This window comes from Festucalex cinctus, chromosome 4 (assembly GCF_051991245.1).
Source record: "Festucalex cinctus isolate MCC-2025b chromosome 4, RoL_Fcin_1.0, whole genome shotgun sequence".
Classification (NCBI taxonomy): domain Eukaryota; kingdom Metazoa; phylum Chordata; class Actinopteri; order Syngnathiformes; family Syngnathidae; genus Festucalex; species Festucalex cinctus.
Window position 1 is genome coordinate 20,263,419 of NC_135414.1, and position 26,600 is coordinate 20,290,018.

Sequence of the window (26,600 nt, forward strand, 5' to 3'; positions counted from 1 at the left end):
AACCCCCCCAAAAAGTTTGATGAAAGAATTTGAATACGAACTCAAGCTGCAATATATCAAACCACCAGCCCATTCAGAAAACACATTTTTCCAAGCCCAAAAAAAAAAGGAGAGTTTTTAATCATTGCAAATGCATCGGTAGTCACTGGCTGACGAAAAGCCTCTCCCCAGTGAGGCAAAGCAAAGAAACATTCTGCAATTGTAAGACATCTTGAAAGGTTTTATTGTTCAAGTCTAAATTGCACGGGCAGTCTTACACTTCACAGAGCAGCGAAAGCCTTGAGTTTGGAAAAAAAACAATGTAGAGAAGTGAATCAACAAGGGGATGCAGATAATACAAAAGGTGGCAAAAAATACAATCTGAAACACATGGACTTGAAGTAGCACCACTGAGATGACTGAATACAAACAAACAGATACCACCTGAATGACAATGAGGCAACAAATTGTTGAAAGAAGATAGAAAAAACAAGTCGAGGCAAATTTGCTAAAGTTTTTTTTTTTTTTTCAATATACAGTTGGACAATAATGTAGGTTTTTCCAGCATGCAAACACACATTCGCCTCCATTCTGCGGCTTACGCATTGCCTGTCACTGCCTTCCACTTTGCCCCTGTGTTTCAATCATCCATGAAACCACAGAGATAAAGTAGAAAAATGGACGGCTGGAATGACAGTGTAGGCTTTAGAGGTTAAGGGATAATTTCCCAGCATCTTTTGCAGCCGCCTCTGACCATCTGCCTCTTTGGCACCAGCCTTCCTTTCCGGAATATAAACCTGCTCTAAATTGGCATTCAGTTGAGCAGCCGCTCAAAGAGACTGGGTTTTGGTAACTTGAATCAAATGCTTACTGTACATAGTACAATAAACTCGGGGTAAGTGAAAACACCACAAAGAAACAGAGGGATGGTGTGAAATTGGAGTGCTGCCATGTTTGAGCTGAAAGGAAATTGCCAGGCGGGTGGTGAAGGATGGAAAGTGAGAAACAAATTAGAGAACAAAATGGGAGATGCACAGGAAAGAGAGGTATGAGAGATAAAAGATTGGGGTGTGCAAAAGGATAGCGGCGCAGTAGCAAGGAAATGGAGTAGAAATTGGCAGAGTGAAAACATGAAATTAGAAGGGAGAATATAAAAGAATAGAAGTTGCAAGGAACTATAGAAAGGATTAAACACCTGACATAGGCAAAATGTCTCATTCTTAGTCATTAATGACTGCGGAAGAAGAAAAATAAAATATCTGCAGATGACTTTGTCTTTGAGGTCGTTGTCTTTACTCCCAGAAAAATGATACTGGCAGTGAAAGAGGAAAAGGAGACAAAATAAAACAGTAAAAATAACAGGCAAGTCAGAATTCTAAGATGACCCTCAAATAGTGCAAAATACTAGACAAAGAGAAAACTAATCAGTGTATGAGGTAGCACATTTTAATTAGAATTCTCTCTGCAGAGTTTTGTTATGCTGAACAGCGAGGTAAGGCTAAGACGTGATGACACTCGCTGTTTAGTCTTATTAGCAATGTCTGTTAACAAAAGGCGGATTTACAAGTGGACCACCACCCAAGAATTGGGCAGGGTTCCCACATTCTCGTGGCCACACCACATTCATCTTGACATTCCGAAATGCCACCTTCACTCTGTCACAAAAGGAACCTCACACATGAGATCATTACACAAAATGTCATATTTGTCTAAGAAATTTGACTTTTAACAGCCCAAACACAAATGCTAAAAATTATCTGTCACATCATGTTTGAACCCGACACGTATTTGCATGTGTGCGTGCGCGTGTGCTTGTTGGCCTGGCAGCATGCAGCTACTCGAGGGAGGGGGACTGAGAGCCAGTTACAGCGGTCCCAGTGTGTGGCCTCCCTTGGCACACAAACACAAATTAGCTGAGGGACGACTGCTGTGGCAGAAAGCTTCTGCAGACAAAACCTCTTAATATTCTTTCCAAGTCCATTAAGGCTTCAAGAGATTGGCCAGAATTGATTGCTTGTGCTTGATATTAGAAGGCTTTTTAAAAGGCTCGATCCACATCAAAAAATTTGAGCTGGCATTGGGGAAAACCTTAGGAAGCCCCGGAAAACTAAATACAAACCTGCTTTTTATCTTCTGTACTTGGAAAGATGGAGGGAGCTTCTATCTCATCAACAAAGTTCATTTATTGTTTAGGTTATTTTAGACTTTATTGGCAATTGAATTGGCTTTCTGCGTGGGTGGCTTTCAATATTTTCTTAATGTCACTATGGACTCCAGCAAGTCAGCTTATCATTCAATTATTCAATTAAGGTACTGACCTCTGCACAGCCTCATCACACACGTGCACACACTTGAAGACGAAAGGATGAAAGGAGTCCTTCTTGTGAGGCCCAAATGCAGAACCCAGGTGCAGAATGCTAAGATCACACACTAATAAACCTTTTATATTGATGTGTGTGGAGGAGGTGTTATTAGTATTGCAGTGGTCTCCAACTTTTTTCCACCAGGGACTGATCCAAGGTTGTACAGAACTATTTGTACATCGCTGATTAGGAAGTAGGCCTCGCTGCCTCAAGCCTCCAAAACCATCACTTATAAGATGATCCAAAAATGACAACTTTGTTCAACTAGGAACATGATCAGGACAAACGAAAAAAAAAAAAAAAAAAAAAAAAAGATGATCAACCACTGATCCGATCAGAAGATGGACTTTCTATCCCATTTAAACAACTGTTTTTGTTTATATAAGGTACAGTCGACCCCCGCCCCCATACCCCGATATTTGCGGGGGATTGGGACCACAAATACAAAATTTACGTTCGGAAAGTCACTCTGATGCCTGTGTACTACACTGAGAATGTGTGTTCGGAGAGTGTGCTAAGTTATTAACCTACTGCCCGATGCACTGGGACATCATGTCCCCAGTCAGAGCGCCTAGTGCGCTCACCACCACTTGTTTTGCTTTGAAATTCCGAATGGCAAAATTGAGCAACGCACTGAAGGGTAGAGTCACTAGAATGTGTTAGGTCCACTAAGAGCGCTTTACTCCACAACTGCACTCGTAGTCTGCTCTCAGTTAACCACTTATTTACTAAGGATATTGCTCTAATTGTATACCGGCGCAAACATGCCCACATTCTGACAGCTGGGAGCAAATTTGCGCCTTATTTACCACACATGGCAATGAATTTGCGCCAAGAACATGGTAGTAGGCTATAGTAACAGTTGCGAGAGATGATATTATCAGAAAGCGAGGTTGGACCGAGAGGTGCAGAAGCGATTTCCTCATTTAGCGCCATTAAGCTGTAGAGAGCAGAGAGGGCGACAACGAACGACGTCATTCATTCATAAAGTACAAATTATTGGCGCAATCATTTAAAAAAAAAATATATATTTTCCATTTCATTGCCGATCAGCCCGTGTTACGTCATGTGTCGTGAACCAACATAGAAAAATCACCCTCTCTCTCTCTCTCTCTCTCTCTCTCTCTCTCTCTCTCTCTCTCTCTCTCTCTCTCTCTCTCTCTCTCTCTCTCTCTCTCTCTCTCTCTCTCCTGTCTGCGTGATCAGCATGAGGGGGATGGGCACCATCCCCATGCCACCATGCACTGCTGTCATGACCCCAGGATCGAGAAAGCGGAAAGTTTACACCAGCCTTCCATAAATGTTGTTTGTGTCACTCAAGCTCCGTGTGGCTATTAGCGCTGATGTTAATGAATTAGTATCGTCTCATTTGCATTGGGGTGGGCATATTATGCGGCAAACGTATGCAAATGACCTAATTTCCGTACGCGTAAATACCACCGGCGCACCAGGGCGCAATATGGTTGGCAGAGCACTGAGTGACAGATTTCCCCATCTGCGCAGGTTTAGTGAATAAGGCGCTCCCGGATTGCTCCATTTTTACCGGTTAGCGCAACGCAAAGGCTACGCAAACCTTTTGTGAATCTACCCTTGAGTTTCTGAATGAGCCAGCTCAGTGGACGAGTGGTAGAGTGGCCTGAGACTGGGTTCATTTCCCGGCTGGGTCATACCAAAGACGATGAAAATGTGAGCCATTTGCCTCCCTGCTTGACACTCAGCATTAAGGGTTGGAATTGGGGTGTAAAATCACCTAATGATTACCGAACGCGGCTCCTGTTGCTGCTCACCGCTACCTCAGGGAATGGGTCGAATGCAGAGAAAGAATTTCGCCCCACGGGTGTGTCAATCAGTGGTACTTTAACTATAACGGTCGGAGTGCGCCCGGAGCGTATTTCTGAAAGCGCCCAAAGAGAGTAAGCCATTCTCAATACTTTAGATTGGTCCAATAATTTCCAAAAATAACACCCACGTGTATGGAGTCACCAATAGAAAGCTACAGTTTTTTTTTTGTTTTGTTTTTTTTAAGTATTAATTTTACCAAAATGTGACAAGAGGTTTGGCCCGACGCTCCGCTACAAAAAATATCATAGGACCAAACGGCCCGCAGCCTACCAGTTGGAAACCTCTACAGTATACTATATGTGTTGTCCTCCATGTCATCTCAATTTCTTTTAGCTTTCTTTTAAATAATAATGCAAAAAGGTTATGTGTAGGCAGGTCAAAGCAAGTTGTCTGAAAAATAAAATACCACACTAAATGTCACTGTTCCATGACTTAATTATATGTCTGTGCAAGACTAATAATTAGTTTCAGACTCAGTGGTGGCTTTAGACATACAGGGCATTATATGGGTTCGCGTCGGGCCTTGTTAAAATTGGAAATGAGGTCAGTCGAAGGTCAGACAGGCATTAGGACCACATCTTATATGAAAATGACACACAGGGAGAAAGCAAATTAGAAAATCATGTTGGATAATAAGAGCTGGCTAAGTTAGTCCGGTAGAAAAGCTACATGAATAATAGAATATGCTGTATGTATATGTGTGTACTCATGCATGAAACCAAAAGTGACAAACTGACCCTTTGCTCGCATAGCAAAAGGACTGCTTAGTGCTTCCTTTACTCTTTTTGGACACACACTGAACTGTCCACACACCAAAAGGCAGGAGTCATGCTGGTCATCTTCACCACTGTTCCTTCCACTGAATTTGATTCCAAAAGATGAGAACAAGCAGAATCAATTACAGTGAAAAAGTATGCTAACAGGCGTGTCTCCCCACGGAGATCCGGCAAACAAAATAAAGACCGATAAGAGTGTGCAAACCTCATGACCATTTCAAACCAATAAAGTGTGTCCTTGTCCACGGAGCTACATGGAGTCACATGGCCCCAAACAGCGTGTTCCCAATCACAGAGTCAAAACAAGATCAAAGAACATGATCCTCCGAGATGTTAATCAGTCCTGCCGCCCACTGCGTAGCATTAAATCCCCTCTGTCTTGCTCTGGTTATGAGTATCAACCCAGAGGCTGCACTATTAATAAGTGGACAGGCGCACATTTCCCTCTGTGAAGATGTGGACCACAACAAGGCACCCAGTGATCTTTATGGAGGAACAGCTTAGAGCATCGTTGACTAAGTGTTGCGAGTGGAAAGCTCCATCATTACTGCCCTCAGAAGCACACGCACAGACACACGCATACGTATACATGTGCAGTATTCATGAGGGATTCCATATGATATATGGCCCAGGGCAAGCACAGTCCAGAGTCTGTGGCACTGAAGGGACCTCATTGTTCCCTGGATGGAAGCTGTGCCATTTTCTGGGACACGGAAACACCCGAGCAAGCATGTAGCGGAGTCATATCACATGACAAATTGAGCCACCCCTTTTTAAAGATAAGGAAATGGGGCAATCCTAGGTCACAACATTAGGTACTGCATGCTACTTGCACAATCTGATGATCCCAAAGTTCTCTTGAGTGGAAGTTGATAAATTTGAGAATTTGCCCGAGGTTGAGTTATTTAAAACTGAAAATATATTTATTTCAATTTTGTATTTAGACATGTTTGTGCAAAGTGTGCTAGCGTTCAGACTGGTTCATGGAAAAGTGATGGAATGTGACTTTTTGTGACTTTTTGCTTCTAGGGTCGACTATTTGACATTTATAGCCTACCAGAGTGAATCAATTGCAAATGTGAAACTAAATCTAATGTTAAAATGTGGGACTGTCACGAGGTAAACGGCACAGACAGTTTCTAATAGCTGCCAGGACCGAGCAAAATGATGAGTGCATTGCTTGTTTAGCACTGTTAAACTGTCAACCAAGATAGATTTAGTATTAGCTAAAGTAAAAACACAACCAGACTGACTAGCGATTAAATGTGTTATAAATTGTTTCCTGTGAGAATTTATTGGAAACTGTATTTCATTTTCAGCAAAATTGTAGTGTCCCGGGTTTTATTTAGAAAATCTTCTCACCCTATGCAATATTTCATTTAATTTTTAAGCTTGCTCACAAATCATTCAAGAAGCAAACAACATTCATCCTGTTTTATTCATACTTTGCTTTTGATGAAAGTAATCAAGTTCAAATTGTCAGACAGTGAAGTAGCCTATTAATGTGTTTATCATTAAGAGTGTAGTTTGCTGTGCTGGTGAACTGCACTGCAAGATACTGAGAGCTGTCGCATACCATTCTAGAAGTGGCAAAATATTAAGAAATTGTATTACTTTTGTATTGGATGTTATTGGAATGTGTGGGTGTACCCAATTAAGCGTCCTGTGAGTATATAAATTAGATTCTTGCAAAGGCTTTAAATGAGATAATGACTCAGCTAGCGGAGAAAAAAAAACTTTCCCTTCACATGCTTACGTTTGCTTTTTACATTGCCTTTTTTTATGCAGCTATTACAAAACAGTATTAGGCCTGTATTTTTTTTTTTCTTGTATGGAAAACAATTCTTTGCTCACTACCAGCTTTTCTACAGTCTTTTGTCACAACAGACTAGTGAAGTTCACACTTAAATAAAAGAAGAAGTTTCCTGGAAAATCTGTTGCATCAGGAAATAAAAAATAAATCTCTGTGCATATATCCATTATCAGCACACGTTATCGTCACAAGGGAGTCTGCGGAGAGAGCAAACCTCGCTGAGTCTCTTTGTGTGGTGTAAGATAGGGCAAAGCAATTTTTGCCTCCTCCCTGCCTGTCTGCAGAACACCACTCCGTTCAGCCCTCACTAAGTCTGCACAACCACAACTAAATCATTTCATCTAAATAAGCCAGCCAAATGTTTTACACCTCTGCATATTACTCAGTCGCGATAAGGTTCTGGTTCACCATTCCGTGTAATGTGTTCTCTTCTTCTTCTTTTTTTTTTTTTTTTTTTTTTTTTTTTTACAGGTCCTGCTCTGTGGCCCTAACAGCAACATGATTCTGCATCTGCGAGGCCTGCAGAGATAGAAAGTGCAAAACTAAGAAGGTGAGGGTATTTTAAAACTCTGCCATTTCGTATACCCTCGACGATAAAACAACAGACAAGCTATATTTTATGTTTGTGTTAAATATTCCCATGCGCGGCACCTCGATGACAGCTTATTCGCGGGCAGATTTATCACAAGCCTTATCGGCTCGCCTCGCCAGACAAAGGCGTCAGAGCACTATGTCTAAGCCCGAGGCACAAGACAAAGAATACTATCAATACGAATCTGCAGTCTATACATTGAACTGGAGTGGGTTGACACACATCCCTCAAGAAGCCATACATCACAACTTCTTATCTAATTAGCTCCCTGAAGAGCATTAAATGTCTACTAAATTACACATATATCTCTCCATCCACCCTCTCCTGACGAAAATCTTCTGCACACACTTGTTCAGCTACGTGGTCTCAATGAACGATGACAAACTATTAATGATGTTGTACAGATTTAAGGATGCATATTTATAATTCGAGTGATCACTAATTAATGAACTGTTTTATCCTGAATATTTTGTAGAACTTTAAATAGAGAGCAAACCTATGATAAAAGAGGAAACTAATGTGCTTATTCAGAGCAACAGTTACCTGTATTTGTGCAGCATTTATATATATGTATATATATATATATATACATATATATATATATATATATATATATATATTTTTTTTAGGGCTTGAAAGCAAGTGTGTTTAAGACAATGGCCTTGAATATCTGCATATAAAATTCATCATGGTGGATTATCATTTTTATTTCCATGTTGTTAGTTACATTTAGCTTGAATGTAAATCCTTAAAAATCCCCATAAAATCAGATTTAAAATGCTATTATCCCCAGTAATGTGCTTTTTCTTTTACGTTGAAGCAAATAAGAATTTTCTGTATCCAAATATAATTGATCCATAGCAGGCGTCACCAAAATGGTGCCCGTGGGCCCATGAATACTTCACCAGTAATCAGGCATTGTGATTGTGTAGAAGTGATCATTTGAAAATGTTAACACATGCAGAAATTTCATAAAGTGTTGCATATATATATATATATATATATATATATATATATATATATATATATATATATATATATATATATATATATATATATATATATATATATATATACTGTGTATTCTGATACTGATCATCCATGAGTGAGATCAGCTGATTCTGACACTGATCACGTGGATAAGTGTCACATTTTTCTGCCAATTGTTTAGCGATTTATAGATGATTTAAGAAAAAAAAAAATCTATTTATCCAAATTTCCATCCCTTTTTTATACAAAACAGGACATTGTTTCAAATCAACAGTGGAGAAAATGCACAAGTATATATTATAATTCAATTAGTGGTTTGGTTTTTAAAGTGCAGTGTTAAGGAAAGGGGAAGAGGATGATACACTACAAGGCTGGTCTCTAGTCGTCTGCAGTCTGCAAAGTACGAGCTGCGAATGATTGGTGTTTGTGATCGGCAATGAAAGGCATTGATCAACAAATGCCAATCAGTCTCTTCTCATATAGATGAATAGAATGAATGACCATAATTGAAGGCAATTTGAGCAAATTTGTTATTTCAGATGTGTATCCCAAACTGGTAGACCTTCAACTTAATCAGTACTTAAGAAGTAGCTCTCAGTTTCAAAAAGGTTTAATGATACGTTTTTGGAACATCTCTCACAACCACAATAACACACACACATAAAAAAAAGTACCTATTGTGGTGGGCAGTGAGTTATCCCAAATATCAAAGAGGACATGAATAAATATTTGTTTGTCTGCGTTTGAATTGACATTTTGCGTCGTGTTGTCTTCCCGAGAGCAATTCACTGAGCACAAATGATCTGGCAAAAATGTGCACCACATGCACACAGGAAACAGTCTGGTTTATTCCGCCATGTGACCCCCTAGAACAAGTGGGGGTTAAGTGCTTTGCTCTAGGGCCCCACAATGGTGTTTTTTTTTTTTTTAACTCCCCAGTCTAATTTGTCCTGTCTGTTCAAGGATCAACCCGACAAACCTCTGGCCGGAAGTTCACTTATGCAACCTTTAGGCCACTTTTGTATTCGTTTTAAGTGCATACGGGATGCACATACGCATATGTTAGTACGCCTTGAAACCAGAAATGGAAAATGACAGAATGGCTCCCAGTGGTGTGAATGCTGCACCTTCTCTCATGGAGGATCTCATACATATATTAACGTTGCTCAGGTATTCTGCAACATCATAACCCAGTGCGGTCCGGAAGGATCATGTGCTATAATGATGGTAATAAGTATTAAAGTTCCTCGCAAGTCTAAGCCATATTCATTTGGGGATACATTCTGCGAGATACTCACCTTTTCTTTTCTTTTTTTTCCACCCAAAGGAAAAAGATGAGTGACCGAATATTGAATGAGAAAGTATACAGAAGCGGGAGATGTCCGTGGGACAAAACCATGCTGTCACTAGAGAAATGTGCATCAGTGAGAGATTAAAAGAAGAAGAAAAAAAACAGAAATCAAGGATAAACTCTTGGGCCTCCTGCAAGCTTCTGACTTATCCGGATTTTAATTCAGTGCAATAGCGTCAGGCATATGACTAATTTAGTGGCGCTCCCAGCCAACACTGTGTTCAAAAGGCATCTGTCAGTTCTTGAAAAGATATGAGAATGAAGCATATGTAAGCATATTTAGTGAAGTCGCTATGCTTTGTGGAGACGAGACTCAGCTTTTCAGCCTTCTTTTCCACAAATCACATAGAAGGCCCCTGTTCTTGTTGTCATGGTTATTGTTGCCTTTAATCGATAAACAGAACTCTTGGAGCTTGTTCCTCAATTCCAAGCTATTGAAAAAAGGCTTGATCTCAATTTTGCTTGATGTAATATTTCCTCGACAGTTATTTGTTCATTTTGGTAGCACTTTGCCCACAGGAAACCTTCTTTTGCAGCCAGGCATAATGTTTCAGTTGCATTCTCAATTCAAACCCCAATTGGGCTTCAGTTACTGCAAAATGAAAACATTCACAGTGCACCTCACACACATGTAGCTATTGATTTAAAAAAAAAAAAAAAAAAAAAAAAAAAAAAAAAAAAAAAAAAAAGGCTTTCTCCACACTGACCCTCATGACTAAGCAGTGTCACACTGGAGTGTCACGCTGGGAGGGAGAAGAAATACTCTCACAGGCACTTTTGATTTGGAACTAACCTCCAACATTAGAGTTCTGCACTGTGTCTCAGAAGGACTCAGTAACATTTTAAAATGTGGGCTTGTTTTATTTTTATTTTTTATTTTTTGTCTTGTGCAGAGAAGTAGTGCAGCTACAACTCAACACTACATACAATAATACAAATACATACAAACAATACATATTATGTACTACAAGTAATTAAGAATAAATTTGCAAATATCACGAAGTGGGTCAATGCTAACAGACTGTCTTTAAATATTAGTAAAACAAAATTTAGGATTTTTAGTTGCCGAAATATAGACATATGCAACACTGACTGCAGTGAACAATTTATGGGTATAACGAACCAATCTTTTACAGAAATGTGCCGGTCGAGTTGTTAATGGCAGTGGAAACAGGGAACGTAATAACCCAATATTTTTACATTTAAAATCTTTAAAATATGATGAATTGGTGATCACTATTATTGTGTTAGCAAAAACACTCAAAAATGTGAAATCATTGTTATTTCAAATTCAAAATACAAATGAAATAATGCAGCCACAACAGCGATCGGAGAAAATTGTAAAACAGCCAAACCGATTGCTCTCCTGTCATGGCTGTGCTGCTCACTGCCCCAAGGGGGGAGTTGTACAGTATCTGAGGATAGCTGTAATATGCTGTGATGTATTAACGCCTGTTATAGTGTTAAATTCATTTCTTTCATCTCCCAGCATTCACATGCAATTTGTAAGGGAAATGCAATTTCACATTGACTACTACTTGCAAGGAATAAAAGTATCTTGCCTTGACACTTTTCCCATTTTAATATTACATTCAATATTTTTACATGCACATTAAGAGTCCAGAAAATTGGAAAATGTGGCCTCATTCTTATAAAAATGGACACTGCAGTTTCTTTTGTACTTTTCTCGCAAGAAAAGGCAATATGATTATACCTTGGGTCAAGAGTCAGGTTTCAAATTTCAGTCGGAAAGTGCACATGGCTTTCTGAAAGTGACCGTACACACGAGGCCAAACTATAAAACCTATATTTATTTATTTATCCTTTTTTTCCTCCTCCACCTCCTCCTCTCCCAAATGCAGACTAAGCTCTGCTTCTGGCTTTCAAACAGAGTGAACAGATTAAGCTGAGTTAGGCCTACTTTCCATAGATATGATGGTGTGGCACTTTGAAATTCCCCCCTTCAACACACACATATAACCACCACACACACCTTCAAGAGGATATGCCACATATTTTTACTTGCTTAAGTTAAAATTGAATATGAATGCCACGTGACATTATGTCACTATAAACATTGCTCTTTAATCACTTTGTATTCCACATTGTTTTTTAAATGTGATCCATGTATTTGACCACCGGTATACGGATAAAAAATGATCCAAAGTTGATTAGTTGATACCTATATATTAAATTAAATATACATATAAAAATGCAGGTTGGCTTTTCTTTCTAAGTAGAATTGTGCAGTACTGTGATATAATACCTAAACAGCCTTATGTCACCATTCGATTGGTTGTTTTAGCAAAGCCATAACGATACATATGGTGTGTAACTAGAAGGCCACTAAGTAGAGTGTTGACCTCCACCAAGGCTGAACTATTAATAAAACTGAAAGAAAAATCATAGTGCTTTGTATATGGCTTTGTTTGCCAATTTGTTATTTAGCAGGCTACTTCAATGGTTAATGGACAGTGAAGAACACATGAGGTGCCAATATAATGCTGACAGTCTGATGGTTCAAATGGTAGCCTACCATATTATTGACTCACATGATAACAACAAAAACAAAAACAAAAACTCAATCTAATGTAACCTTATCCAGATCATCACCAAAATAGATTAAAATATAATTGGTTGCTCGCATAGCATTCCTCAAGTTTTGGGGATTGGTTATGTTTTCATTTGTATAAACTTGCTGTTTTACAAGTCAAATTGACTGCTGTGAAAAAGGCTAATTTTAAAAACAAAGCCAGTTCTGACACTTGTACAGTAATGTTGCAAATAAACACTGGCTTTCTCAAAAGTAATGCACATGCCACTCGTTTTAACTTAAAAAACAAAACAAAAATAACATCTTGGAAGTGACAATGTGTCCTTAGCTATTTTTAATCTAATAGTATGGTAATTTGGTGGGGGGGGGGGGGGGGGGGACGAGCAAAGCAAACAGTAATTTTCCAAAGATGGTTGCTGTATTTGGCAAGCAAATATGTTCTTACCGTTGAAATGTTCATGTAGCGCTTCTCCCAACTTTATCAGTGGCATTTTCAACGTAGGCACGTAGACAGAAAATATCATGAAAACCCAGCAGAGAAATTAATGTATTAAAGGTAGGTGTCCACCTCCACTTCTCGCGATGGAGAGTAAGCTTCATTATTAGTCCAGTTAAGGCAGTGATCTTGGCACGCGTCTTCTTTTTTCAATAAATGCTTCCAGTGCCATCAGCTGCTGGGGATTTTAATGACTGTGTTTCTGGTGATTTAAAACTGAGTTAATACTGAAGAAAACAAACTAACGTATCTCCCGCGCACCATTTTAAATGGACTTCCGTGAATTTGATTGCATGGTTCATTTTGAACCGTGTTGAACATTGGCCAGTTGCAGCCTTTCCAGACCTTCTTTCTCTTTTTCAAGAAAGTGGGTTTGACTTGCCAGGCCATAACATTCCTAAATCCAGTATTTTTTTTACAAGAGAAAAAGGAAAAAAGAAAAACCAAACCCAAAAACCTTGATTCTGTCTCAATTTCCTTCCATTCCTTGGCGCCTGATGAGCGAAGCTGGTTGACAATTAGTGCAGTAGCAGCCTGACATGCCCCAGTTTACACAGTTTAGCCCATCAGAATTGGAGAACAAACTGAGAGATAAGAAACAGGAAATGAGCTCTTGGAAACATTTATTATGAAATTATTAAGGTAGAATAGCAGTGTTCAAATAAAGCTTTCAAAAACAAGAGTTGCAGCGTTCTAAATAATTGGCAGTTTGTTTTAAGTTCATTTCAGATGTCCCTGCAATGAAAAACAAAAATTATAAAACAAAAGGCAAATAAAAAAAAATAAAAAAAGTCCATTCTTTTTTTTTTTCTTTGTTTTCTTTTTTTTTTAACACAGCACATTAGGCAAGATTACCAGGAGTTCAATTTACATGAAACATATCATATATACAATAAAATTTTACATTGATGAGGGTTACAGTCTGTGAGTGATGAGGGCATGTGACACAGCAGTCAATGGCAGTCAAATTTCACATCAAACAACCCCCCCCCAACGCATCCCCAGCTAGCTTTGGGCATGTTTGTCTGGCAAAGCCATTATCACAACTATTAGCCTGGACACTGGCACAAGCTAGTGCAGCGGCTGCTGTGTCACATGTAACAACAAGTGAATGACAAAGACATGTCTCCCTCTGGGTTTGTCATGTCAAGACGTACAGCAATGCTTTGCCCATCTTTTACACAAGCCCGCCCCACATCATTCCCAGGGAGGGACGTGGGCACGCAACACAAAGCACCCCCATCTGTCACAAACGATCACAACACAAAAAAGGTGACCGTGCCATCCGTGACTTAACATTGCAAGTAACAGCATTGACCCCGATAACAGTCGGGTGAAAGATGTGACGGAGTGGGGTGGGGTGGGGTGGGGGCGGGAGGGTGTTAGGGTCAAGTTGGTGGTGGGATTTGGGCAGGTGAAGGGTGAATAGAAGGGATGGTTCTTGGGGCGAGGGCATTCACACAATGATGTAGCATTATAACTTATACTGTATATCATTTTTGTAGACAAGCAATAAGTCAAGAAACATTTTCTTCCACCCTCTACTCTTATTTTTAAATATGCTGTAGAAACCTTAAGTGGTGTATAAAGTATTTGTATCATCATGCTGTGTTAGGAGAAAACACAACACGGGTATGTCAGCTTGATAGATTGCAGTAAAGAAATGGGCAAATGTCTTCTGGATTAGTGAAAACGTGAAGATGACTGAAGCAATGACAGAGGCCACAAAAGCCAAAATAATGTTTTTTTGTTGTTGTTTTTTGTTTGTGCATGCAGAACATGAAAATCTTATAGTGACTCTCAGGATGATTGATCATCAGTCAGTTTGCTGTGAGAATTTGCAGAGATAGACGATGTTTACTTTTAAGATGAATGGCTTGTCAACCAAAAGTGGCAGACAAACAAACAAATGATAGACAGAGACAAATCTCATATGCACACAGAAACACACACATACACACACTTTGATATATGGCAACATTTGCCATTATCAAAACTGAATTTTATATATGATGCCAAACTTAAGGATGAGGGTGGAAAACATGCTCACAGGAATACAAATGTGTACAAACAAATTAAATATGATTCCTGGTAATTTGCCATTGTCTGTGTTTTGGGTAGTCTGCTCCAGAAAAAAACAAAAAACAAAACAACAACAACAACAACAACAACAAGCACCTCATTTGGTTAAACAGCGGAAACGAAAACCAAATAACTCACAGTCCAGCAGGTTTATAGACAGCGTTGATTTATATTGTTGTTTTCTGAAGACAAAACTGGATCCCCTCAAGGCTCTAATCTACTCTGCTACTGCTAACATCCAATAGCTTAGTATAGGCCACAAGTCATTCCATTTAAACATGTATACGTATAAGACATGACTATTACTTGAGGAATAGGAACAAGCCCCCCCCATGAAAGATTTTCAATTTATTATTAGTTTTTTTATTATTAATTTTTGGGTTGTGCTGTGTTGAAATATGGAAGAGTCACATTTTCCATTTGAAATATCTTCATAGTTTTTCATCGTGAAATAGTATTTGCTTCGTGATATAGTGGGTTAGTTTGTTAGCATCAATGAAACCCTTGTTTCTTTTGCCTCACAGTTTGGACATCGGACAAAAGAATCAGTTTTGTCATCTACCACATAGATAGAAGTACTTTTTGCATGTAGAGTACAAGGACATGCTGAATGATGGTCATCAACAACCATGGCTGGTTTCTCTCCCACTTCGTCAGTCACACTGCCAACATCCTTGTCAGTAAACCCAAGAAGACAGTGCAACATCCCCCTTAGGTGCAACGTTGTCATAGTCCATTAATCTTCCCAAACTTGCCTTCTTCCATCAACCCTCATACGTACCACTAATCCTCTTTATTAATATGTCAAATGAACCTGCACAAGAAGCACGACCCCCTCGGAGGTTCCTTAATTACGACGGCCGGTAATAACTCTTTTTTTGCATAGGCTGTCCTGTCCGTTGATTTGACAAAAAGGCAAGGCTACTTATGGTCTGTACAAACTCTTGTTTGCTTAAGACCAAAAAACATTTAGAACGGCCCACATCGCAATTTTCTTTCTTTTTTGTTTTTTTTTTGTTTTTAAAGGGATGGGGTGGTGTGAAAAGTACGCGTGTCAAAAGTTGTGAGGTTGCTACGCTAACGACTCAAAGAAACAGACAACTAATTACTAAAAAACAAAAGATATGAGCAAAATTCCTGTTCATTAGGGGAATAAAGCTAATAAGAAAACATGTTTTCCTCCACGTTCTGCTCCTTGTCAAGGTTCAGTTAATGATCCTAAAAAAAATAGTCGACTTACAACACACTTATCTTGTTTTGATCTCATTTTAGAGAGCAACATAATACAGGGGCATACATTTGCTAATGGTACACAGGGCTACTGACCACCTCAAAATTTGCTCATCACTTGTTAACATAATGATATAGTTGTTGTTGTTTTAAATAACTACAATTTATAAACAATTTGACATTGGTTGGAAGATTGGTTTCAGCATTTTAATAAACACTGTAAAAGGTAAAGCATTCCAAAGGGAACCTAAAGTTCTTCTGTTTTTCTGTATGCGGCCCTCAAATGAAAAAGTTTGGACACTTCCGGTTAAAACACCCCTCATTAAACAAAAAGACAAGGCTACTATTTTATAAAAAAAAAATTCCTGCACATTTTTCTGTTACTGCCATCCCTAAACACTTGTGGCATATTCAAGAGAATGCGCTGCGTCCGGTGATCGCGCGAAATATTGCACTACAACTGCACCCGCAGTCTGCGCCTAGTTACCCACCTATTCACTAAGGATATTGCTCTAATCATATACCGGTGCAAACACGCCCACAAAACTGACAGTCTGGAGCAAATTTGCACCTGATTTACCACACATGGCAATGAATTTGCACCAAGAACATGGTTGTTATAGTAACAGTTGCGAGAAAGATGACATTATCAGAAAGAGAGGTTGGACCGAGAGTAAGCGTTTATAGCGCCATTAAGCTGTACAGAGCAGCGAGGACAACAACGGCGTCAGTCATTCATAAAGTACAAATTTTTGGTGCGATCGTTTTTTAAAAATAGATTTTCAGAGATTGGCGTGGTCGTACAATATGCATCTGGCACGTAAAAATGATCGTAAAATGGTTACGTTATGTGTCCTAAACTAACACGGAAATATCCCCCCCCCCCCCCCTCTCTCTCTCTCTGTCTTTCTCTCCTCTCTGCGTGATCAGCCGCGCATGTTGTGCGGCAAATGGCATGCACTGCCGTCATGATTCCGGAGATCGAGGTTGCGTCAGGTTAATACATGCTTTCCAAAAACGTTATTTGCGTCACGCAAACGCGGTGTGACTGTTTGCGCTGGCGTTAGTGAATTCGACGCTGAATATCAATGAGTCTCATTTGTATTGGGGTGGGCATATTTTGCGTCAAATGTATGCAAATTACCTAATTTACATACACGCAAATAACACCGGCGCACAGTGGCACGTTCTGTTTGGCCGCACACTTAGTACGGATTTCCCCATCTGCACGTGTTTAGTGAATTAGGCGCTCCCAGTTTGCTCCATTTTTGCCGGTTCGCGCGGTGCAAAGGCGACACAAACCTTTAGTGAATAGGCCCCTTGGAGTACATGATTGTTATACAGGCCGCTTATTTCCAGTCAACTAATACTACCGCTAATTACTCTGGGAATACATCGCTCAACATCAGATACAATACAGTACAAGTTCCGACTGGAACTGCTCCAAAGGAAGTTACTATAAAATATCCCTTTTGCTGCGGTATGATTTGCACATCAAAGTGAACAGTATGTGAAAACTGAACTGTCGGTCCATGCTTTTAAGTGCATCATATTTAAAAAAAAATAAAATAAATAAATAAATAAATAAATAAAGGAAGGAAAAATCACCCGCAGCAAATAAATCGTTAGTTGGTGCAATGTGGTCACATACAGTATAAGGCTGGTTGGTAATTGTGCACCCACATACAGACTATTGTCACATTACCATAACAAAGTGAGTGGTGAAAAATGGACCCATCTCACAGGCACAGGCCTCTCACATTATAAACAGCCTATTTTCACATCCACCATGGAAATTATCTAAAGGTGAAGACTGTTGTAAAATTGTAAAATCTGCACTCTTGTATCTGGCACTGATTTTGTCCCGGCAAATGCCTGCATTAACATTGACTAATTAAAGCAAGCATTGTAATCAGTTTCGCACGATGCCTAATGCACCATCTCACTGACTACTTATAAGCTCGGTACACTGGGTGAAATCATATTAATGTGTCCTCAACATGAGCTCTGCGATCGAATATATAGTGTGTGGTTGACGCATAGCAACTGGTCATGCGTTACGCTCGTGAACCATACATGTGTCTCGCCTTTGGATGAGATTAGATTCCATGTTCTTGTCAGTATGTTGTACAGGTACCACTCAGTGAAATGCACAATAGTGAAAGGAAGTGAATGATGCTGAAACAGCAGCAATATTACGCTTGTTTTCTTAGAAGCTTGTGTTGCCGTGTGAAAGTAGGACAGCGTTTTTATGCTTTTTTACTCACTGTTGTTTCCGCTTATGTCGGTCCCTGGAGGATAAATAATAAGTGAAAAAAAAAAAAGACAGACAAGTCAAGGATTGCGCCTACTGCTATCAGCAGGCTGGGGGTCTCTCAAATGCCACATGGAATGACGATGCCACTTAAAATGTCTCCTATTTCGTTTTCCTAATGTTATCTGTTAAAGAAGAGGGCAATACCAGCAGTGGATTTTTCATGCTTTGCTGCGACCTTTCTCCTCTCTCCGTCTACTTGTTAATCAATTTGCTTTCAATTTTCTTATTTATTGATTGATGCTGATGCTGCATAGAAGTGACTCCTGAGAGACGAAACAGAATGGCTATTCAATCCAGGAGGAAAAAAAATCAATTGAAAAGCTATTCCCCTAAGCTTTAGCCATGTCTTTGCTTTAAACATCCTTGTTCGCTTAGTTGCTTATTTCACGTCAACATCAAACAAAAGGAGGTGATTGATGATGTTAGTTACTCATGAGGAAACAATGTAAAGACTACATTCCCCAATCACGCTTTTTGCCACATTTGCGGTTTATATTGTGAAATGGCTGCTTGTGTCTGAGAATGTATTAATAACATAGGTCAAGCATTCACATGATTGTACTTTGCAAAAAAAGAAACTCCATAAACATTAGGTTTCAAGAAGGGCACTGAAAATTTACCCCTCCCAGGGCTGTCTAAACATTTTACCACAATCAATAGCTGCCATTTAACCTCAAATATGAATACCTCAGTGAGAGAACATGAAATTGATATGACGGTAAAACAAACAGCTGTTTTGAAGGTGACAATCTCCAATGATTGGTATTAGAAACTAGGAGAGCAACAATTAATAATTATTGTTCCCTTAATCAGAATAGCTTGAAAGGGAAGTCATTAGTTCACCCCCAAAAAATATTAAAGCATTCCAATATTACGTTTGTAGAATATGAGTTAAGCAGCAAAATCCACCCGTATTTATCCATCGAAGGGCGTGATCACTTGTTGTCGACTGAAAATGACATCAGAGTTGCTCCGGGCTTGGGTAAAGATCAATCACAGCTCAGCTTCAGAAAACAGATGAGCCATGTCTGGTCGTTACCTGAGCCCTGAGCAATTGTGATGTCATTTTCAGTCGACAGCAAGTGGCAAAGATGGCTACAAACGGATGGATTTTGCTGCTTAATTCCTATTCCACAAACGGAATAACAATCAGAATATTTTTGACCAACCACTCCATGTGATACTACAAAATTAAGGTCAAGTCAAAATGAACAGACAAGAGAAAAGACTAGTCAAGAAGAATCAGGCACAATCTGAAGATGAGAAAAAGATTTATACAACAAAATAGCCGAGATTATTGGAGAAAAGATGCGCTGAAGTGCCTGCATTATTTGCACTATAAATGGCACAACATAAAATACAGTACATAGTATTTTTGTACTCCTTTTTGGTCATGTGTCACAATTATTGATCCCACTAAGTCTTTCAGATAGCACAGGATGACTACAAGAATCAATGAAGATGTGCTTACTATATAGTGTCATATCTCAGGTGCTATCCTGGTTGTCACAGCCCACAGCCACCCATGTCATCACCTTGTCTCATATCCCCCACACCTCCCGCCACCAGCCACTCACTCACACTAACTAGCGTCGGGGAAACGATGGCAAACATGCCGTTTTTGACTGCTATCTCTCACGCAAAAAAAAGGCATTAAATACCAGTCCAAATGCAGTGACCCGGAGGTTCACATCGGCATCGAGCCTCGCACAGCATCAACCCAGTAATTCCTCTTCCTCTCCTGGCTAGACCTTATCACTCTCATCTCTACCTGCCGTTATCAATCTTCCCCGTGCAGGCTCAGCATCATTAGAAGAGAGTATTTCACTAAGAACGCCAACATAGATTTCACTCCTTTCTTTTTTGTCTTGCATGGACCACTGCAGGCTGGCGGAGTGCCAGGAACTGCCATGCAGCTCAACGCTGCCACCTACAGGTTCAGTACCACCACCAGTCAAGCCTGAGCCAAGAACAACTCTCTCACTTGTCCTCTCTCTCATCCCCCACCTCTGCTGCTCCCTGTATTTGTCCATGTGTGTTATATTAGATTATTACTGTTTGTTGTGTAGTGAGGCTTTATTAGCAGAAAAATTAATAAGGCTTTGATAGAAAAAAAGCAGCATGGATTATGTTTAAATTTGAGGCTCATTATTGGCTAATCCTTTTTGAATTGGATGTGTATCAAGTCCCAGACAAGCCTCACTCAGTTTGTTAGTGTGCATTGAGAGGAAGAATTTCATTCAGGCTTTGATGATGTGGCAAAGCTGTCTGTGACATTCAGACATTTGACACTATGGAGGACTAATTGTTACTTGCTGTTATTGCATACAGGTATTAAAAAGGTTGCACAGCCTTGTGTGATATCACAGTACACACCAGAACACTGAAGAAAACAAAACAAAAACAAAAACAAAAAAAACATGAATGCGCTCTAGAGTTTTATGAGAGGTGAAACGTCTTCTACCTTTTTAATTAAAAGTTGTGTTGTCAGGTTTGAGTAGATAGGCGAGAAAAAAATGTTTCTTTCACAAAGGACAGTGGTTCACAATCGATAAATGTACAGTTTTTTAACCAGTGATCTATCCTGGGTGCAGAATACATAAAATAAGGCAGCCACTCATCCATTTTCATCTTGATAGTTGAAACTAATACAAACTTTCATGACACAACCATGAGTCTTGGATTGAACCACCAATTTATGTATGTGACATCAAATCCGTAATTGGTGGATGGTTAGTTGTTGTTTTTATCTTTAAGTTTGATCGTTTGCAAAATCTGTGTGCTTCCTTTACTTTGTTGTTGCATCAGTAAGCTAAGTGTGAGACTCAAATTTTAACTGGCACTTTAGCACTGTGGAACAGGGCAGTTATAGGCAGTACTTATAGACCAGTAAAAGTGCTCTTTTACCTGCTGTCTGGTGTGCATGGGTGCCTTGGTCTTGAACCCTCCTTGGGAGCTGCACTCTGAGGCACTGAAGTGGTCTGAGCTTGTGGAGGACCTCTTGGAAAGGGTGTCACAGCCCCCAACAAACGTGTTATCCAGTGGGAGCTCCTGAATCACGTGATGCTTCTTTACCGAGACTGGCGTGTCAGCCTTGAGGTGGAATGCTGATTGCGGCGAGGCAGATTTGTAGTGTCGGGCCAGGTCAGGGCTGCTTGGTTTGAAGGTGGTGGTAGGTGTGGCATTCCAATCAAAGCGTCCTATCCCTTGCTCTTCCAGTTCGGTAGGCAGACTGATGGTTCCGTTGATGGGCTCGTGGGCAGGATCATCAGGTTTGTTTCCCTCAATGGTAACAAAGTTAAGCAAGGAGCTCTTTGGAGATTTCCTTTTCTTGCGCTTTTTCTTCTTATTTTGCTTGTTCTCTGTGTTTGGTGACATCCACTCCGTCCCCTGTTTTTTCCTCTGTGCAGCTTTGAACCTGGAAGTGTGCCGGCAGCGGAGCAGGACAGTCACAAAGATAACAATAATCACGACTAAGGCGCCAGTCACAAAGGCTATCATTATTGTTAAATAGTCCCCACTTTGATAAGTTTCACTGCTTTCGCTGATGTTGCGTTCAATCGGGGTTTCCATCCTACGCCTGATGAGATCATTGATTAGACTGTAGTTACCCACAGTATCATTGACATAAAGGAATACCAGCACCAGAGTATGGAGGGATTTTGGATATCCTAAATCACTGATGTTGACCACTAATCTGTGTAATCCTATATCGCTCACTGCTGGCTTCTCCTCTAGAGTGATATTCCCAGTGACTGGGTCAATCCTGAACAGACCCTTGTTGTTGCCATGCACAATGGTGTATTTCAATTCAGCGTTCATCCCTGTATCGCCATCTACTGCAAACACCTCGGCGACCACAGATCCAGGGATGGAGGACAGTGGGACCAGTTTAAAAGATGTGTTAGATGGGGGATAGATGACAATGGGTGTGTTGTCGTTCACATCAATGACATTGATGGTCACCTTGGCAGCTGAGGAGCAGGGAGGCCTACCGCTGTCCACAGCCCTGACATCAAAAGTGTAAGAACTCTGCTGCTCCCTGTCAAATGACACGTTGGACTTGATAACGCCAGAGAAAGGATCCAAGATGAAGTTTTCGTTATCGTTCAGAATGGAAAGCGAAACTGCAGCATTTTCTCCAGCGTCAGAATCTGTCACAGTTATCACCCCAACTGTGCTATATTTGGGAAGATTCTCAGAAACAAAAAACTGAAAGTGATTATGTGTAAATTTGGGGTTGTTGTCATTTTCATCCAGTACTGTTACAATGACAGCTGCTTGCGTCTGCAGCGGAGGGGTGCCATTATCTCTTGCCGTTATCGTGAACAGGAACTTGTCCTGATCCTCACGGTCAAAAACTCTGGATGCAGTCAGAACGCCGGTTTTGCGATCAAGATCAAAGAACGATGCATTTGGTCCGAGCTGATAAACAATCTCTGCGTTTTTCCCACTGTCCTCATCCGTGGCACTGAGAGTGGTGAGGAAAAGGTCCCGCTTATTGTTCTCCATGACAGCCAGCTCGATGACAGGTTGAGTGAAAATGGGTGGGTTGTCATTTTCATCCTCCAGCCTCACTCTCACCAAGGCGGTCTGATTTAAGCTTGGTTTTCCAGAATCAGAAGCCACAATTTTGAAGTTATATTCCTTGGTGCCTTCGTAGTCGAGCAGGGCAGATGTCTCCAACAGATACTGGTTGTCATACACAGCTTTGAGATGGAAGGGCACATCCTTCTCGATGAAACAAATGACCTTGCCGTTGATGTCAGTGTCTTTGTCTGAAACTGTGATGAGGGCTATCTTGGTATTGATGGGATCCTTCTCGGAGAGGAAAACAGTGCCATTAATGGGACTGATTATATATCTCAAGTCTATATTAGGGGGATTGTCATTAACATCAGTCACATTTATTGAAATTACAGCTCTGGCGGGGCTTGGGCTGCCGTCACTAGCCACAACAGAGAGCTTATGTATTGCAGTTTCTTCCCTGTCCAGAGGCCTCTGCACAGTGATTAAGCCAGTTGTCGTATTGAGTGCAAACAGCCTCTTTGTAGCTGGTGACACCTGAGTCCCAAATACATATCGAATCTCCGCATTGGGCCCTACATCTGCATCTGTGGCCTGAAGCTGCACAACAGAAGTGCCAATAGGAGAATTCTCGGGAATATGCACCTCTACCTGACTCTCCTTAAAGACAGGTCTGTTATCGTTGACATCTGTCACAGTAACTTGCAGAATGGCAGTGCTGGATTTCTGCGGGCTGCCACCATCCTCCACTTTAATCTTCATCACGTACGTATCCTTCTGCTCTCTGTCCAGATTCTGCTGCACGATGAGCTGCGGCCACTTCTCCCCCTCAGGCGTTTCCACTATGTCTAAGCCAAAGGCACTTTGCCCATTGATCAGCTCATATTTGTGCACACTGTTTGGACCAGTGTCTGGGTCAGTGGCCGAAGGAATAGCAAAGCGACTGTTAATGAGCGTGTTCTCTGGGATGGAGATGTTGATCACAGGGGATGGAAACATGGGTGCATTATCATTTGTGTCTCTGACGATTATTTTGATTTTAATCAGCCTGAAATAATCATTAGGCAGGATGACCACTTCAATTTCAAAGGAGCATTCGCTGTCCTCAAAGGAGGGACCGGGGCAGAGCTTCTCCCTATCTATTCGGTTTGATGTGGTGAATATTTCACCAGTGCTGCTCAGAACGCGGACCAGAGGGTTATCGCCTGCTTTGGAGACCAATCGGTACACAAGATTAGCACTTGCTCCTGTGGCAGCATTCGTATGGGAGATGTTAAGGTCCCTTGGTATATTTCCAATGAGGACATTTTCTTGCAGCTCCTCCCTGATGGGGTAGATGAGTTCTTGAGCTATTGAAGGATCTAACCATATGCAGGCAAGCAAAGCACCCAACAGGTAATAGTCTTTTAGATCCATGACAGACGAAGTGAGGCAAATGTTTCTTTCTAAGAAACTGCAGTAGTAGACTTCTCACTGGTGAAAGGAATCATCCAAACCCTAAAAATACACGGAGAATGCTTTCAGTCAATACTTTAAAAGGCAAAGTGATCACATCAAAATGACACACACACACACACTACCCCAACCATTTAACTTACATACATAAAAACAATGGGTCTCATCTTAATTTGCTCCACCTTTTCAATGAGGATATTACGCTCATCAATGTTTGTTTTTTAAGAACTTACACACATGATTCAACAGTTATTACAAGATTTTAAATGCTATTATAGTGTGCTGTACACATTATAATGACTTTGTTGAAGTTTTAGAACACTTTGTAAACCCCACTTAGACTTCACATCAACAAATTGAAAAAATAAACACATCTAAAAAAAAAATATTCTAAACACCTTCATGAATAATGTTTGGATTATTTATTTATTTACTTATTTATTTATTTATTTATTGCCAAAACGTTTGACAGAACAATTTAGATAAAATCAACATAATAACACACTGCATCAACCATTTAGTGGCCATTTGTGCATGCGTGCTTCTCCATTTCGACACCATTACAAAAAAAAAAAAAAGTTGCGACTTTTTTTAAAACATTGGTTGAACATTGCCTGCTCTTCTTATAGTTTTAATTAAACACAAATAGCCCAAATTAAAGAGCTTAAATTGGCTCCTGATTGCCCACAAACACATCATTAAAGATGTTGAATGCTCATTGGGAATCTGAAGTGCATTCATCAAGTTTACATAACCAAAATAAGCAATATCACTAGAGAAAATTTGGAATATAGTCCTCGCATGATCTCCTCTTATGTCGGCATTGGCAATTAGGTCCGGGAAAACAAGCCAATAGTAACAATATAAATAAATAAATAAATAAATAAATGAAAATTGAGTTGCACAAACAATATATGTCCCTCAGTTATTTCTACCCCAATTTAACTTCACTAATGGTAAGGATTTAAGCGTGTGACCTGCGGCTCTTGCGGCGATCAGCGTCTCATCTTCCAGCAGCCAGGTGGTCAGTGGTTTGCGGTGTCTTCCATTAAAACGTCTCCCAAAATCAATGCTCAGCTCCCTGTTGACGTCCCGTGAAAAAAAAAAAATGCACTTAGGAGCTGCAAACGTGCGAGGCGCCGGCGAGACGAACGCAAGACGACCACTCTTATTCCCTCATGTTTCAAGTCCATGGGGCTTCATTGTCACTCAACCCTGGCATGAAGCTCATGGCTTTGAAGAGGTATAACGAAGGCCCAAAAAAGAGGTGTACAATGTCCGATTTTGTCCTCCTTGTTGCTGCAAAATTCAAACAAGAGGCGTTCAATGTCACACCAATGCGCAACGTTTACGCGCCACTCATCCTTGCGCTCTCACTCACCGGGCTGGATATCTTGCTTCAAACTCTCTTGCTCTCTCTCTTCCACCCAGCCACGGGAGGGGCGGTGAAGTATACACGGACGCCCACTCACCCCGCCGAACCACCTCCATTGGTCAAGCCGGCTCTCGTTCAGCCGCGTCGGGAAGCGGAATGCGAACAAGATTGGCCCGCCGAAACGTCACTTATTGCCAATCCGAGGGCTGTGCGCGATGGGATGCTCCGCGAAGATGCTGCAGGCTGCGGAGACATTTCACCATAACCACCCCCAAAAAAAAGAGAGAGTGGGGTGACGATTATGACGATAAAGGAGCTGTTGAGGATATTATTTCTAAAATTAAGATATGGTGAGGTATGCTAGTGATTTACACAAGGTGCATCAAAATCAAAGGAAAAGTCAACCTGTTAGGCTGTCGTAGGGTAAGAAACTCTAATTGGGATGGATGTGCAAAAATGCATCAGTCTGAATCACTTTCCAAAAAACGTGCTATGCAAATCGTTATCCATGACTATGACTTTAAAACTGCAACGGAGTCACTATTAATTAAAGTCAAGAAGGGGACGCTGTTGTCTAAGCATGTTTACACGGGCTGCATATTTGCGTTGTGTCCTCTGCACTTGGCAGCCTGCAGGCACTCATCAGCAATGTCTCCAAATAATAACCTTGACAGTTATTCCACTCATCAAAGTCGGACAGTTGTGCGGATGCGTGGAGGGGCGTGTTCTTTGTAGGATATAGCTTATGTTTTTTGTTATTAAGTTGAGGAAGAGATTACAAATGCAATTGATAAGTTTCATTTTAGACGGATGAGAATTGAGGAGCCCTAAAATTACACGTCACAACAAAGGTAAACG

General features: G+C 40.4%; 1 protein-coding gene across 5 annotated transcripts in view; it reads right to left on the reverse strand.

The window, feature by feature from the left end:
- The window catches only part of LOC144017720 (protocadherin-9-like), a 156,795-nt gene extending 131,029 nt beyond the window's left edge, over window positions 1-25,766 (reverse strand). For 4 of the 5 annotated variants that reach the window (XM_077519595.1, XM_077519593.1, XM_077519594.1 and 1 more), the window contains exons 1-2: window positions 25,345-25,766; window positions 21,293-24,409 (exon numbers count right to left, since the gene is read on the reverse strand). In XM_077519595.1, coding sequence (XP_077375721.1) covers window positions 21,293-24,328 — 3,036 coding nt within the window. In that variant the 5' untranslated portion in view covers window positions 24,329-24,409; window positions 25,345-25,766. Of the gene's footprint in view, window positions 1-20,046; window positions 24,410-25,344 lie in introns of all 5 variants that reach the window. The other variant, XR_013283233.1, reaches the window with a different exon arrangement.
- Between the last annotated feature and the right edge of the window lie 834 nt (window positions 25,767-26,600).